The sequence below is a fragment of the Aquarana catesbeiana genome, unplaced genomic scaffold (assembly GCF_042186555.1).
Source record: "Aquarana catesbeiana isolate 2022-GZ unplaced genomic scaffold, ASM4218655v1 unanchor238, whole genome shotgun sequence".
Classification (NCBI taxonomy): domain Eukaryota; kingdom Metazoa; phylum Chordata; class Amphibia; order Anura; family Ranidae; genus Aquarana; species Aquarana catesbeiana.
Window position 1 is genome coordinate 128903 of NW_027362666.1, and position 16823 is coordinate 145725.

At 41.6% G+C, this 16823-nt stretch overlaps 1 protein-coding gene across 1 annotated transcript in view; it reads right to left on the reverse strand.

Annotated features, from left to right (window-relative positions):
• Window positions 1-516: 516 nt before the first annotated feature.
• LOC141122075 (uncharacterized) overlaps window positions 517-16823 on the reverse strand; it is a 29837-nt gene continuing 13530 nt past the window's right edge. Inside the window, exons 8-9 of the mRNA XM_073611868.1 lie at window positions 14759-15661; window positions 517-1397 (exon numbers count right to left, since the gene is read on the reverse strand). Coding sequence (XP_073467969.1) covers window positions 517-1397; window positions 14759-15661 — 1784 coding nt within the window. The remainder of the gene's footprint in view (window positions 1398-14758; window positions 15662-16823) is intronic.

The following is a 16823-nucleotide window of genomic DNA, read 5'->3' on the forward strand; positions in this document are numbered from 1 at the left end:
GGCCATAATGTGACATTTTTCCTGAAATGCCTAAAAAAAGAAAGAATAGTGCAATACTGTACTATGGGCACTAGATAGAGAAAAAGATCCTAGGAAAGTATTGTATGAAGTAAAATACAACCAAAATCTGTCAAGACTGGATTGATTGCTTCTCACATTTGTCCAAAAATAATTTTAAAAACAGACCTCTAAGTGTTTGTGAAATCTTCCCCCACAAAATGTACTCAGCCAATGAAAGGTAATGACTCCATTTTTATTTTTCTACTGCTATCAATGGCCAACACGGTACAACACTTCATCCATGTCTTTGGTGATCTCTGATCTCCTTATCAACTGTTTATTACATGATGAAGATCAGCCATGGAGTATATCTGAGGTGTATATCAGGGTGTGCTTCTTCCCCACATGAGAGCTGTGATATCCAGCAACATTCATATGGAAGACATTTCCCGCACTCAAGGCACTAATACACCTTGAGGGTTGTGTGGGATCCCTGATGTACAGGAAGACTGGACTTCAGTGAGGAACAATTCCCTCGGGACAGGAATACGGCTTCTCCCCTGTGTGAGATCTCTGATGTGTGTAAAGACTGGACTTATCTGAAAAATATTTTCCACACTCAGCACAGGAATATGGCTTCTGCCCCGTGTGAGATATCTGATGTCTGGAAAGATAGGTCTTCTGTGAAAAACATTTCCCGCACTCAGGACAGGAATACGGCTTCTCCCCTGTGTGAGATCTCTGATGTTTGCAAAGACTAGCCTTCTGTGAAAAACATTTCCCGCACTCAGGACAGGAATACGGCTTCTCCCCTGTGTGAGATATCTGATGTCTGGAAAGACTGGAGTTCTGTGAAAAACATTTCCCACACTCAGGGCAGGAATACGGCTTCTCCCCCGTGTGAAATTTCTGATGTGTGTAAACATTGGACTTCTGTGAAAAACATTTCCCGCACTCAGGACAGGAATACGGCTTCTCCCCCGTGTGAGATCTCTGATGTGTGTAAAGACTGGACTTCTGTGAAAAACATTCCCCGCACTCAGGACAAGAATACGGCTTCTCTCCTGTGTGAGATCTCTGATGTGTGGAAAGTTTGGACTTCTGTGAAAAACATTTCCCGCACTCAGGACAGGAAAACGGCTTCTCCCCCGTGTGAGATCTCTTATGTATGGAAAGATGGGACTTATGTAAAAAACATTTCCCGCACTCAGGACAGGAATAAGGCTTCTCCCCCGTGTGAGATTTCTGATGTGTGTCTAGACTGGACTTATCTGAAAAACATTTCCCGCACTCAGGACAGGAATACGGCTTCTCTCCTGTGTGAGATCTTATATGCCTATTAAGTTTGGATTTAGAAGGGAAACACTTCCCACACTCAGTACATGAAAAGCTCTTCTCTGTTGGAAGGACGGCACCGTCCCTCACAGTCTGAGGTTCCTCAGGATAAGAGGAATACGATGGTCCATCTACACTGTGTGGTGCCGGATGGACATTTGAGGTAGTCGGGTTTTCTCCTGGACTATACTGTGTGATGTCCTCATCTTCTACTTTACAGTCTGGAGACAAAGTGAGACAATCCTCTGAGGTTTTCCTCATCTCCCGTCCATCTACTAAAATAGAAATAAAAAGATTATTACTAGACATGAGCAGATTGGTTCCCCTAAACCAGGACTCCGCCCACATCAGGCAGCTTTGTCTCTGAGGATCTTACAATTCCCCCCTCAAGGTAACTAGTAAATGGGTCCTCTGATCTCCTACCAGTTCATTTCTTTATTCATGGACCTTAGTCAGAGAGTGAGGAAACAACGAGAACTGTCTTTTATAGGAGTGACAGTGATGAGGGGATTATAGGACAAGTGTCCCCACCCCCTCTATCACTCATCGCCATCTTCCTAACACAAGAAGTCCTGCACTTCCTTATTTAGACCATGATTTGGTCATGAATAACAGCGGGGCTGAGCCCCACCAGAGGTCAGAGAGTGAGGATGGAGGGGAGAACAACCAAGATGAAGACTGGACTGATCCTGAAGACCAACATCATTGGGTTATTGACTCCTCCCTCATTATCACTTTCTGTTTAAGGTTCCAAAGTTTGAGGATGTTATCACATTATTATCAACATGTAAAAGTCTGTGCTCCAATCAAATCATCAGATATAAAATGTCCAGCTGGTAGGAAATGGGTGCAAAAGAAGTAAGGACTATGTAATATACAACTTATTATACAATAAACAAAAGTTAGAACTATATAGTATCAGAAGGATGTAATGTACAATATAAATTATACAGAGTAAGGGTCAGGATTCATAATATTGGTATTCAGTACTCAGTGGAAGATTAAATGTTTACATGAGACAAGTTGCAGAGGTCTGCACTTAGTGACTTGGGTCTGAGACTATACAGACATATCCCTCCACCCGTCACAGCCAGCAGACAACAGAACAAGTAATCCTGGGAGAATTGTTCTGTCAGACATCATGCTAGACCCTGGCATGATGCAGAAAACCCAAAGCACATACCCAAGGTGCCTAGGTAGAGCAACATTTTTAATGAAAATCAACATTTTGCTGCCAGTTGAAACCGAGAACCTCCATCAATCCAGTCTAGATACATAAATTGTGTTTTCAGCATAGAGAATGAAGATTATCACCCAGTCCCCGCCCTACTCTGCACCAATCAGTGAGCAGTATGGGTGGAGGAATGTATTTAGTGTTAGTGACCCACCTGTACTGATCTCTGTAGGAGTGTCCTCCTCTATAAATGTCCCCGTTATTCCATCCTCCTCCATAGACTGCTGATCATCCCTCACATACCTCTCTTCTTCTTCTGCTTTAACCTCAAATTCTATATCGACTGGATCTCCACTCTAAATCAAGAAAATGAGAGAGAATATCATCTGTAAGATATAAGATTTATTATTGTGACATCACATAAAAAATCCACACATCATCTCTAGGAGTCCATGTTCTAGATGATCCATCCCACCAACCTTGTAACAGTGAGGGATGGTGAGATCTTCCTGTGTGGAATACAGAGGACGGGGACATCTCTCTGGTGGGTTCCTGGTATTGGGTGGCTCCATCATATCCTTGTGTCCTTCTGAAAACTTCTCCATCACTCCATACTCCTCATCCTCCTCTTTATACTCTTCTTTAACATCAATATTATCATCCCCAAGGTTTCCACTCTGAATATATAATAAAACATTCATTGTAACAAACATGCTGTGTATAAATCAGAACTACCAATAATTGTCAATCATCTACCTGATGATGGTGAGGGATGGTGTGATCTTCCTGTGTGGAATCCCGGGAATACAGAGGACGGGGACATCTCTCTGGTGGGTTTCTGTAGCTGGATGACTCCACCATGGTGTCCTGGTACAGATCTTTGTGTTCTTTAAGAAACTCTGACTCCTCCATCACCCCATCCTCATCATCCTCCTCTTTTATCTCTTCTTTAACCTCAACTTTATACTCTCTCATGTTTCTACTCTGAATATATAATAAAATAACATCAATGGTAACAATGCAGATAATGTACAGATCCTAATGATACTATCAGTGATTCTTCCTCATCTACCTGATGATGGTGAGGGATGGTGTGACCTTCCTGTGTGGAATCCCGGGAATACAGAGGACGGGGACATCTCTCTGGTGGGTTCCCATTACTGGACCCATCTGTAGGAAACACACACACTGACTGAATACATTGTTTCTATGTGTTTATCAGATGATGGGGGATCTAGGTGGAGCCTCCGTACTGCTCTTTACAATAAAGTCTCCTCTTACCCGGTGATGTGAGGGGCGGCTGATTGTCCATCATGACGTCCTTGTAGAGATCCTTGTGTCCTTCTAAATACTCCCACTGCTCCATGGAGAAATAGACAGTGACATCCTGACACCTTATAGGAACCTGACACACACAATGATACAGTCACCATCCAGACACATCCCTTGTCTGTTACTGGATAATGTCCCAGAATTCCCAGCACCGCTCACCTCTCCTCCATGATCTCTCTGGTGACTTCTAGAATCTTCTTTGTATTTCTCTATTCTATCAGGGAGGGAGGTGGAGGCAATGTGATGTAATATGATCTCCAGACTTCACAGGAGGAAAATTCTAGATCTGAACACAAATAGTAAAATCAAATGATCTTCCCAGAATCCTCCTCACCTCACCATTCAGGTTTTCAGTTTATTAAAGCCGCACTTCAGACTGAGATATCATTTACCCACACAGAACCCCCACACTATGCAGGTTAAATGCTTGTTGCAGGTATTCTGATGTCATTACATACAATGCAGGACCAACAGTCCCACTTTGCTATTGAGGATGCCAAGGGTCCGCCCACATCCTAAGAGCTTTAGAAAAATAAATTCAGATAGAGGGACATTGGGAGGAGGAGCTGTGAGGTCAGTGTGATGTCATAGGACATATAGGGGGTCATTTACTATAGCGCCACGGCGCTAATTCGCAGCAATTTGCCGCAAATTAACGCTAATTTGCGGCAATTTAGCGCGAATTAGCGCTAATAGCGCTAATTCGCGCTAAAACGGTATTCACTATAGCACTGGTGAGAAAATTCTCCCAAAATCGAATTTACTATAGTTCTCTGAAACTAAATAGCGCCCAAACCCTTGCTCTGCTAAAACCTAGAGAATTGCACATGGAAATAATGTTTAGAACATGATATAATTGTTAAAATGGTACTGAAATATGCGGTATATTATTTAAAGATAATCTGCTTTTAAACTGTGTGAAAAAGTGATTTCTAGACTGAAATATCTTTAAAAGTCTGAAAAGTGAAAAATTCCCCGTTTTGGACAACTAGGTGCCAACACAACTGAGCATGCTCAGACCTGAAAATAACTCTCATTTTAACTCAAGTGTCTTTTTTACCTGGAGCTATAGTAAATACCAAAATGAGAGCTAATTAGAGAACATTTTTTGGGAGTTAAAATCTGCTCTAATTTAGTCCAAATGAAGTTTCAGTCATTGATTCTAATGGAACAATTCTAACTTTCACAAAAAAAACCTTTTAATGTTGAGATGAAATGTATCTTTCTGTGAAATAAATATTCCTTTGCAACATTGTTGCTTCTACTTAAAATATTTTGATTTTAATAATGCTACAATGTGGAATGTTTTGATGTTTTGGTAAAATATATTTTTCTCTGTCACTTTCACTTGTTACTCTTCATCTCACAACAATCTTTACCCCAAACTCACACAGGTGTCTTTACAATCCACATACAATACCATTGCTGATGCAAATTTAAAATGAATCACAATTTTTTGTGCTTTTTATTATTTCCAAATGTTCATAATTTGAGCCCAAAAAATGTGATATGTGTACCAACATCAGAAATCAAAATGTAATTCCCAAAAATTTGAGGGTAATATTCTACTCTCACCCACAAAAAACACCAAATATCACAGAATAAATCAAGAAGAATAACTCTTGAGTAATGTAATTCCATCACCTGTATGTCCATAGAAATGCAGTATTTATGTGTTTTTATGTGTATTTATGTGTAGGAGGGACTCACATGTGGCAGCTCCATGGCTTAGAGGTTAGAACTTCTGCTTAGTATCTCTGAGGGTCTGGGTTCAAATCCCAAACATGTTACTTCATGTAGAGAAGTTGTCTCATCTCCCAGGTCCTATAACTATGTCTAAATGTAGTATTTATGTGTAGGAGGGTTCCACCACTATTGTAAGTCTTTTCCAGATACACTATTTAGCCAAAAGTATTGGGACACCTGCCTTTACACACACATGAACTTTAATGGCAGCCCAGTCTTAGTCCGTAGGGTTAAAATTTGATTTGGCCCACCCTTTGCAGCTAGAACAGCTTCTGGGAAGGCTGTCCACAAGGTTTAGTGTGTCTATGGGAATGTTTGATCATTCTTCCAGAAGTGCATTTGTGAGGCCAGGCACTGATGTTGGATGAGAAGGCCTGGCTCGCAGTCTCTACTCTAATTCAGCCAAAGGGTGTTCTATCGGGTTGAGGCCAGGACTCTGTGCAGGCCAGTCAAGTTTCCCCACCCCAAACTTGCTCATCCATGTCTTTATGGACCTTGCTTTGTGCACTGGTGTGCAGTCATGTTGGAACAGGAAGGGCCTTTCCCCAAACTGTTCACACAAAGTTGGGAGCATGAAATTGTCCAAAATGTCTTGGTATGCTGATGCCTTAAGAGTTCCCTTAACTGGAACTAAGAGGCCAAGCCCAACCCCTGAAAAACAACCCCACAACATAATAACCCCTCCACCAAATGAATTGGACCAGTGCACAAAGCAAGGTCCATAAAGACATGGATGAGTGATTTTGGGGTGGAGGAACTTGACTGGCCTGCACAGAGTCCTGACCTCAACACAACAGAACACCTTGGGGATGAATTAGAGAGGAGACTGTAGGTCAGGCCTTCTCGTCCAACATCAGTGCCTGACCTCACAAATGCACTTGTAAGAATGGTCAAACATTCCCATAGACACACTCCTAAACCTTGTGGACAAGAAGAGTTGAAGCTGTTATAGCTGCAAAGGGTGGGCCAAATGAGTTTTGAACCCAATACTAATACTGGGATGCCATTACAGTTCATGTGCGTATAAAGGCAGGCGTCCCAATACTTAGGCCAATATATTGTATATTGCTTGTGACACTGAGCATAGCTATGGACTTAGGGCTGGTTCACACCACAGAGATGAAGAGAACATGTGTGGGGATGCCTGCTGGCTAAGTGGGTAGCAGTTCTGTCTATCAGCACTGGAGTTACTGGTTCAATTCCCCAACATACTAATCCTTGTGTTGAAGTTTCTATGTTCTCCCTGTGTGGGTTTCTCACCACAATCCAAAGACATGCTGGCATTTTATTTGTCTCCTGTCGAAAAAGGTTCTAATGTAAGAAAGTTAATTTTGGACTTTAGATTGGAAGCTCATTGCAGCCAGGGACTGATGTTAATGTTTATTAGCACTAATCATGCCCAGGGACTTGGACATTTCAAATTTTAGGGTTTACACTGCACAGGTACATATGATTAGAAAACTGTTGCTTTGTTTATGTGGATGCAAATAGACTTTGATCTTTGGCATGTAGTTGGAGATTTGATGCACATAGCCAAGGGCTGACACAGTTGTGAATACTATTATGTGTTCCTGATCATCAGGTGCAATCACTTTAGACATACATGAAGAGACAGATTGAAAGATACGGGTGGGCGTGTACTTCTATTGGGTGTGTACTTCTATTGGGTGTGTCAGTGTGCTAACAATACAACCTCTCTTATATAAAGGCCTGCAGTAGGGAGGTTCGTTTGGCCTGAGAAGGTCAGGTTTTTTGCTGTGATTTGTAGGGGAGAAGGAATGATATTGGGAGATTTGATGAAATTCTTGTGCATTTTTTCAATCAAAAGTGGGTTTATGTGGCCATGCTGTCAATGTTGTGTGTGTATTGTTCCTGTCTGATCATGCAAACATCGTTTGGAAGCATCTGCTGACCTACTCTTTTTGATCTCGTTTAATCGTGTACACCGAAATGCAGCTTCCAGCAGAACATGGTCACCAATGTATGTATGTGTGGATTGTGGGCTGGTGGTGGGTGTTTTGAATAATTTTTTTGTAATATTATGTTGGAATGCTTTGTAAGAATGACTGTTAAGTATGTTTCTATAATCTTGCAGATAACAATGTGATGTGTTGCCCGTTATACACTGAAATTAAAGCGGTGTCTACTCTAAGGTTTTGTCAAATTTTAGATTGTAAGCTCCTATGAGCAGGGCCCTTAAAACCCCATTACTAAATGTAGCACCATATATCCTGTCCAGATTTTTTTGAAGCTAGTAAATGATTGTAAATTTATTTTTTTTGTTTGTTTTTCTGCTGGTAAAATAAAAGAACAGTATTGAGTTTTGTTGTGTTTTTTTTCTTCTTTTCTTTCTCTTTAGTTTTTGTGGGTGGTGGTTTTGGGAAAGTGCAATATCTCCTGTATTTTATTTCAATATGTATTTGTGCACCAAAAAAACGAATCTCTTTGCCCTGGTTGACATTGATGCTACTTTGAAATCACGCGACTTAACTTGAAGTAGCACGATTTCAAAGTAGCAAGGTCAGCGTGATTTCAGGTGCTACTTGATAGACATCTGTGTGGCTTCATACACAAATGTCTATTGAAGTCGCACCTGAAATCGGCAAAAGTAGTGCAGGAACTACTTTAGCAAATTGGTGCGGCGCCACGAAAAAAATGTTGCATCGATTGGAACAGTGCCATTGCTGCCAATAGTCATGCGATTTGATCTCTCAAAGCGCATGACAAAACGCTCCAATGTAAACCTAGGCTTCTGCACACCTGTAAGTTAATGATAAAGGTGGAATCTTTATATATAACAGCTGTGGAGAATTGCAGGTAATGAATTCAGCTGGTGGGTAGGCAGTGTTGTATGTGTCAGCTTTAGTTCACATTGGTGCGATTTGACATGTCAAAGCGGTGACAATTGCACTGTTTTAATTGGTGCGACTTTGGGGTGCAATTTGTATTGATCTCAGTGCAGAAACCTACACAGATGTCTCTGAAATTCCCCCTGCAGTCGGGACTGACATGCGGGAATGAAAGTGTGTGATTTCAGCTGAACGATTTCCTCCTGCTGCTAACCCAGGGACACCATTTCTTATCGAACGCCTTTAAATATCATAAGTAGAAATACAAATTTGCATATCTGCAAATAAACAAAAATAATAAAATTCTAATAGTGGTTGCGACCAAATATTCACAGCAGCGATCAAAAGAGTGTTCTGCCGCTTGATCATTCTTACGGGAGGCGAGAGGGGACGTCCCCCCCTTCCCGACGCCCTCCAGTGCTTGTACCGACTCACCACTACGATCGGTGAGTTGGTCACAGGATCCACCAGCCCCAGATATTTAGCATAGAGATTTCCGGTGGACCAGATGGTCACCGGAGTCTCTGTGATCGTTAGGAGGCCGGGCGTGATGTTATGACGTCATGCCCGGCCTCTGTATTAAAAAAAAGGGCGCCACTTCGGCTGGGAAGCGGAGATCTTCTTTTTTTTATTTCAGGCTTCTAAGCCTAAAGGTGAGATGTGGGGTCTTATTGACCCCACATCTCACTGTAAAGAGCACCTGTCATGCTTATTCCTATAACAAGGGATGTTTAAATTCCTTGTAATAGAAACAAAAGTGATCAAAAAAATTTTTAGGGGAAAAAAGTGTCAAGCTAAAATAAAAAAGTAAAATTAACAATAAAAAAAAAAAATTTAAAGCGCCCCTGTCCCCGTGAGCTCGCATGCCGAAGCAAACGCATACATAAGTCCCGCCCACCTATGAAAACGGTGTTCAAACCACACATGTGAGGTGTCGCCGCAAACGTTAGCACAAGAGCAATAATTTTGGTCCTAGACCTCCTCTGTACCTCAAACCATGTAACCAGTAAAAATTTTTAAAGCGTCGCCTAGGGGGATTTTTAAAATAGCGAAGTTTGGTGCCATTCCACGAGCGTGTGCAATTTTGAAGCGTGACATGTTGGGTATCTATTTACTCTGCGTAACTTCATCATCTTTCATATTATGCAATAACATTGGGCTAACTTTCTTGTTTTTTTTTTTTTAAAGCCCAAAACTGTTTTTTTTTCTAAAAAAACGCATTAAAAAAACTGCTATGCAAATACCGTGCTAGATAAAAAGTTGCAATGACCGCCATTGTATTCTCTAGGGTCTCTGCTAAAAAAAACATATATAATGTTTGGGGGTTCTATGTAATTTTCTAGCCAAAAAATTATGATTTTTACATGTAGGAGAGACATGTCAGAATTGGCCTGGTAGGCAAGTGGTTAAAGTCTATGGGACACGAACATGAAAAATCAAAAGTGCTAATTTTAAAGGTTAATATGCAAGTTATTGTCATAAAAAGTGTTTGGGGACCTGGGTCCTGCCCCAGGGGACATGGATCAATGCAAAAAAAAGTTTTAAAAATGGCTGTTTTTCCGGGAGCAGTGATTTTAATAATGCTTAAAGTGAAACAATAAAAGTGTAATATTCCTTTAATTTTCATACCTGGGGGGTGTCTATAGTATGCCTGTAAAGGGGCACATGTTAGCGTGTTTAGAACAGTCTGACAGCAAAATTACATTTCAAAGGAAAAAAAGTCATTTAAAACTACTCGCGGCTAATAATGAATTGCGGGTCCGACAATACACATAAAAGTTCATTGATAAAAACGGCATGGGAATTCCCCACAGGGGAAACCCGAACCAAAATTTAAAAAAAAAATGGCGTGGGGGGTCCCCCTAAATTCCATACCAGGCCCATACCAGGTCTGGTATGGATATTAAGGGGAACCCCGGCCAAAATTTTAAAAAAATGGCGTGGGGTCCCCCTCAAAATCTATACCAGACCCTTCAGGTCTGGTATTGATTTTAAGGGGAACCCCGCACCAAAATTTTTTTTAAAATGGCGTGGGGTTCCCCCAAAAATCCATACCAGACCCTTATCCGAGCACGCAACCTGGCAGGCTGCAGGAAAAGAGGGGAGACGAGAGAGCGCCCCCCTCCTGAACCGTACCAGGCCACATGCCCTCAACATTAGAAGAGTGCTTTGGGGTAGCCCCCAAAACACTTTGTCCCCATGTTGATGGGGACAAGGGCCTCATCCCCACAACCCTTGCCCGGTGGTTGTGGGGGTCTGCGGGCGGGGGGCTTATTGGAATCTGGAAGCCCCCTTTAACAAGGGGACCCTCAGATCCCGGCCCTCCCCCTGTGTGAAATAGTAAGGGGGTACAAAAGTAGCCGTACAATTTCACAAAAAAAGTGTCAAAAATGTTAAAAATGACAAGTACAATTTTGACAATTCCTTTATCTAAATGCTTCTTCTTTCTTCTCCTTCGTTTTCTTCCTCCATCTTCTTCTTCTTCTGGTTCTTCCTCCGGTGTTCTCATCCCGGCATCTTCCTCCGCGGCATCTTGTTCCCTTCTTCTCCTCGGGCCGCTCCGCATCCATGATGGCATGGAGGGAGGCTCCCGCTGTGTGACGCTTCTCCTCTTCTGATGGTTCTTAAATAACGGGGGGCGAGGTCACCCGGTGACCCCGCCCCCCTCTGACGCACGGGGACTGTGGCCCTCCATTATTTAAGAACCGTCAGAAGAGGAGAAGCGTCACACAGCGGGAGCCTCCCTCCATGCCATCATGGATGCGGAGCTGCTCGGAGAAGAAGATGAAGATAAGAAGACGCCGCAGAGGAGATGCTGGACGAGAACACCGGAGGAAGAACCAGAAGAAGAACAAGATGGAGGAAGAAACCGAAGGAAGATAGAAGAAAGGAGATAGAAGAAAGAAGAAGCATTTAAATAAAGGAATTGTCAAAAACTGTCTCTTGTAATTTTTAACATTTTTGACACTTTTTTGTGAAATGGTAGGGGTACTTTTGTACCCCCTTACCATTTCACACAGGGGGGGGCAGTATCTGGGGGTCCCCGTGTTAAAGGGGGCTTCCAGATTCCGATAAGCCCCCCGCCCACAGACCCCCACAACCACCGGGCAAGGGTTGTGGGGATGAGGCCCCTTTCCCCATCAACATGGGGACAAGGTGTTTTGGGGGGCTACCCCAAAGCACCCTCCCAATGTTCAGGGCATGTGGCCTGGTACAGTTCAGGAGGGGGGGTGCTCTCTCGTTCCCCCTCTTTTCCTGCGGCCTGCCAGGTTGCGTGCTCGGATAAGGGTCTGGTATGGATTTTTGGGGGGACCCCATGTCATTTTTTTTTAAACTTTGGCACGGGGTTCCCCTTAAAATCCATACCAGACCTGAAGGGCCTGATATGGAATTTAGGGGGACCCCCACGTCATTTTTTTAAAATTTTGGTTCGGGGTTCCCCTGTGGGGAATTCCCATGCCGTTTTTATCAATGAACTTTTATGTGTATTGTCGGACCAGCAATTCACTACTAGCCGCGAGTAGTTTTAAATGACTTTTTCTCCTTTGAAATGCCATTTTGCTGTCAGACTGTTCTAAACACGGGAAACATGCGCCCCTTTACAGGCATACTATAGACACCCCCCAGGTACGAAATTTAAAGGAATATTACACTTTTATTGTTTCACTCAAAGCATTATTAAAATCACTGCTCCCGAAAAAAACGGCCGTTTAAAAAAAAAAATTTGGCATTGATCCATGTCCCCAAACACTTTTTATGGCAAAGAACTTGCATATACGCCTTCAGTGAGAACTTTGGATTTTGCAGATTCGAGCCACATTGACTTCCACCTTTCCAGCATATGTGATCTGACATGTGATCTGATCTGCATTATTGCCGTAATAGCGCTGCTTTCTATTGGCATTAGCGCTGACTTTCTGAGAGTTGAAGTCTTTCTGGCCTTTTTTGAGTTATTTTTTGGTACTGCAGGAGAATTTTTTGGCGCTATAGTAAATGACCCCCAATGTCTCCGACTTTTATTCTTAGCTGTCTCACTTCTTCTAGTTCAAAGTGGGAGTACACTAGATCGTTGTGTGCTGAGGTAAAGTCACACATCTTATTTTCCATATAGTCTACTCTTTCACCCAGTGCCTCAATCTCTACCTTAGATTTATGCATAAAGTTTATCATATCATGCTGTAGAGCACCCCTTAGAGACATTATCATATCTTTGATAGTTGTGTCTAGTATGGGTTGCCCTGCTGTTGGTATGGCATTTATTTTATCATCATAAGGGTTGCTTTCTAGAGTGTAATTGTGGTCTGAGGGAGCTTTGGTGGTTTTACCTTCATTAGAAGAGGTCCTTCTTCTTTGTTTCACTGGACTCAGAATATCATCCTGGGAATCAGTGTTGCTGTGGCACTGTGGGGTAAAGTCCTTGTCTCCCTCTTCTTCTGAGCCTGCAGCATGTTTCTCTGTGTTGCGGGGAGGGGAAGAGCTGGCGCCATCTTGGTCTCTCTGTATCCCGGCCGGGCTACAGAAAGCACTTAATTTGCGGGGTCCCTCTCTCGTTTTCCGCTTGGCTGACATGATCCTCGTGTTCCCTCTGATCTCCAGTGGAGGTATATAACTCTCAGGGCTTACAAGTTGCTTTGAAGTTTGCTCAGGGGAGTCTGTGATAGAGGAGCTCCCTTACAGTGCAGCCATTCACTTCCTCGGCTGACCACGCCCCCGGGTACCAAAGATTTTCATCATTGCACCGACACACAGAATATTTTTTTTTCATTGAATAGATATTTTTATTATAATGTTACTTATAACAAGATTGCAGTCATAGAATTAGGAAATAGTAAAGGAAGAAATCCAATCGGTCAGGATGATCACTTGTCTGGAATATGGAGGCGGAGTCATTATTAATTTGTTTACAATACAATACACAACGTGTTACATTATTATAACAAAGTATTGTAGAAAAGATCACACCATAGAAAATGGGGGAAAGTAGAAAATAAACCCGGATATGAAGGTGACATTTGTGTACGAGGAACACCTTAACAATTACCACCATTTTATTCTCCAGGGCCTCTGCTTTCAGAAAATATATGTTTGGGGGTTTTATCTCATCTTCAGGCCCAAAATCTGCATTTTAATATGTGTGCAAAAATAATACAAAACTAGCTCTGGCAGTGAAAGGGTAAATGTGAGCTAGATGGGATCACTCTGCTGTGGTAACACTCTAATCATTAGAGCTCCCCCTAGCTGCAGCCTGGTAATAACATTGCTAGGAGGTCTATTCATTTATCTGCTACATACTTCCCATCTTTATATAAACCTCTCCTGACATTTAAGGGTCTATTCATAAATAATTTACATAATAAATCACCCAATGAAAAATACATGTACATTCATTCTGTGTGTATGAGGGGAAAATTGAGTTTAATTGGCTATTTGCTGGTCGAATAATTTCCATTGATTTAAAATAGAAAATACTACATTTGCCACTAGATGGAGATAATTGCTATTATACTTAGCGCCATCTAAAGTCCAAACATAGTATTTCTCATTTTAATTCAATGGTTAGTCTAATAGTGTTGGCTTATTTAAGGTATATCCTTCAGTGTGTACTGTACTGATAAGTGTATGAGTATGATCTCAGGTATTAGTATGAAGACATGTCTGATGAAGGAAAATAAGAGGTCTATTTTTAAAAAAATTATTAGATTAATGTGACAATCATTCATCCAGCTGTTACAATTTCTGTCTGTGATTTAATACAGTGATTTCCTATGATCATCAGCTCCATCTAGTGGCCATAATCGGTTATTTTTCCTGAAATACCTCAATTAGTGCAATACTTCATTATGGTCATTAGATGGAGTCAAGGAGATCAGAATATGAAGTAAAATAAGCCCAATATTCATCACAGCCGGGTGAATGTCGGTCATAACCGTTCAACTATTTTTTTTTAAACAGACCTCTAAGTGTTTGTGAAATCTTCCACCACAAAATGTACTCAGCCAATGAGAGGTAATGACTCCATTTTTATTTTTCTCCTGCTATCAATGGCCAACATGGTACAACACTTCATCCATGTCTTTGGTGATCTCTGATCTCCTTATGAACTGTTTCTTACATGATGAAGATAAGCCATGGAGTATATCTGAGGTGTATATCAGGGTGTGCTTCTTCCCCACATGAGAGATGTGATGTCCAGCAACAATAATATAGAAGACATTTCCCACACTCAAGGCACTAATACACCTCGAGGGTTGCATGGAATCCCTGATGTACAGGAAGACAGGACTTCAGTGAGGAACAATTCCCTCACTCAGGACAGGAATACGGCTTCTCCCCGTGTGAGATCGCTGATGTGTGTAAAGATGTGACTTCTGTGAAAAACATTTCCCACACTCAGGACAGGAATACGGCTTCTCCCCTGTGTGAGATCTCTGATGTCTGTAAAGACAGGACTTTTCTGAAAAACATTTCCCACACTCAGGACAGGAATACGGCTTCTCCCCTGTGTGAGCTCTCTGATGTGTGGAAAGATGGGACTTATCTAAAAAACATTTCCCACACTCAGGACAGGAATACGGCTTCTCCCCTGTGTGAGATCTCTGATGTCTGTAAAGATAGGACTTCTGTGAAAAACATTTCCCGCACTCAGGACAGGAATACGTTTTCTCCCCCGTGTGAAATCTCTGATGTGTGTCAAGACTGGACTTTACTGAAAAACATTTCCCGCACTCAAGACAGGAAAATGGCTTCTCTCCTGTGTGAGATCTCTGATGTGTGTTAAGATCGGACTTCTGTGAAAAGCATTTCCCGCACTCAGGACAGGAATACGGTTTCTCTCCTGTGTGAGATCTTTGATGTCTGTAAAGATTGTACTTCACTGAAAAACATTTCCTGCACTCAGGACAGGAATACGGCTTCTCTCCTGTGTGAGATCTTTTATGCACAATAAGTTCAGATTTATAACAGAAACACTTCCCGCACTCAGTACATGAAAATCTCTTATCTGTTGGAAGGACAGCACCGTCCCTCACAGTCTGAGGTTCCTCAGGAGGTTCCTCAGGATAAGAGGAATACGATGGTCCATCTACACTGTGTGGTGCCGGATGGACATTTGAGGTAGTCGGGTTTTCTCCTGGACTATACTGTGTGATGTCCTCATCTTCTACTTTACAGTCTGGAGACAAAGTGAGACAATCCTCTGAGGTTTTCCTCATCTCCCGTCCATCTACTAAAATAGAAATATAAAGATTATTACTAGACATGAGCAGATTGGTTCCCCTAAACCAGGACTCCGCCCACATCAGGCAGCTTTGTCTCTGAGGATCTTACAATTCCCCCCTCAAGGTAACTAGTAAATGGGTCCTCTGTAGGGCGGCAACTAATGATTATTTTCAGAATTGATTAGATGGATGATTATTGTTTCGATTAATCAACTAATTGGATACAAACCTCGAAAAAAGGTTGGTGTATAATTGAGTTAATATTATTGAATATCTATATACAGCGGTAAATATAAATATCCAGATATATAGTTGGATATTTAATCCACTCTGAGAATAACAGACAGATAGATGTATTATTAGAGGGAGAATCTGCTACATATCAGAATCAGAGATCAACATTATTAAAATATAAAAAAAGATGTAAAACGCTGTTTTGCAGATGATCAGACAGGAGTGTAATATAATATGATGGATGACAGACTCCCTTGTCATAGACAGGTAGGTGGGTACAAGCTCCCTGCACCTGATGTCACTTATGCTGGCCGAACACAAACTCATTTTTCTTTCAAAAAAACATTCATCCAATTTTCTAACCATTAGTGGGTCAAATCAGCGTTCATTTTCCACCACAGTGACGGGAAAATTCAAAGGCGCAGAACAGAAAACTTTTCTCCATCGAACAAATTTTCACATCATGTATGTGGTTTGTGGTCAGAAGTTACATTAATTCTATAATTGAATATTAAAATTAAGTGGAATTTTCTAATTACACCCGTCCATTCATCGAATGTACAAATAACTTTCATACAAATATTTTTCTGAATATTCTCATCCAAAAATCGATCCGTATGGCCATCATAGGACATTTAGTGGCAGCAGCATGATTTTTTTTTTAATCATCTCTTATGATGGGGTTAAAAAAAAAAAAACCTTTATAGTACAAAAACAGCAGATAATCACTACTATAAGGGATTCATTTATACTGTGAAATAGTGAAAGTAATATATCTTATATCATATATATAATAATAAATATACCCAGAAGTAGGATATATGGGGATTTTGCCTGGGAGTCATGGAGAAAAAAAACTTTTATATTAACCACTTGCCGACCAGCCGCCATCATTATATGGCGGCAGGCCGGCACATTCCTGCAAATCACCGTAGG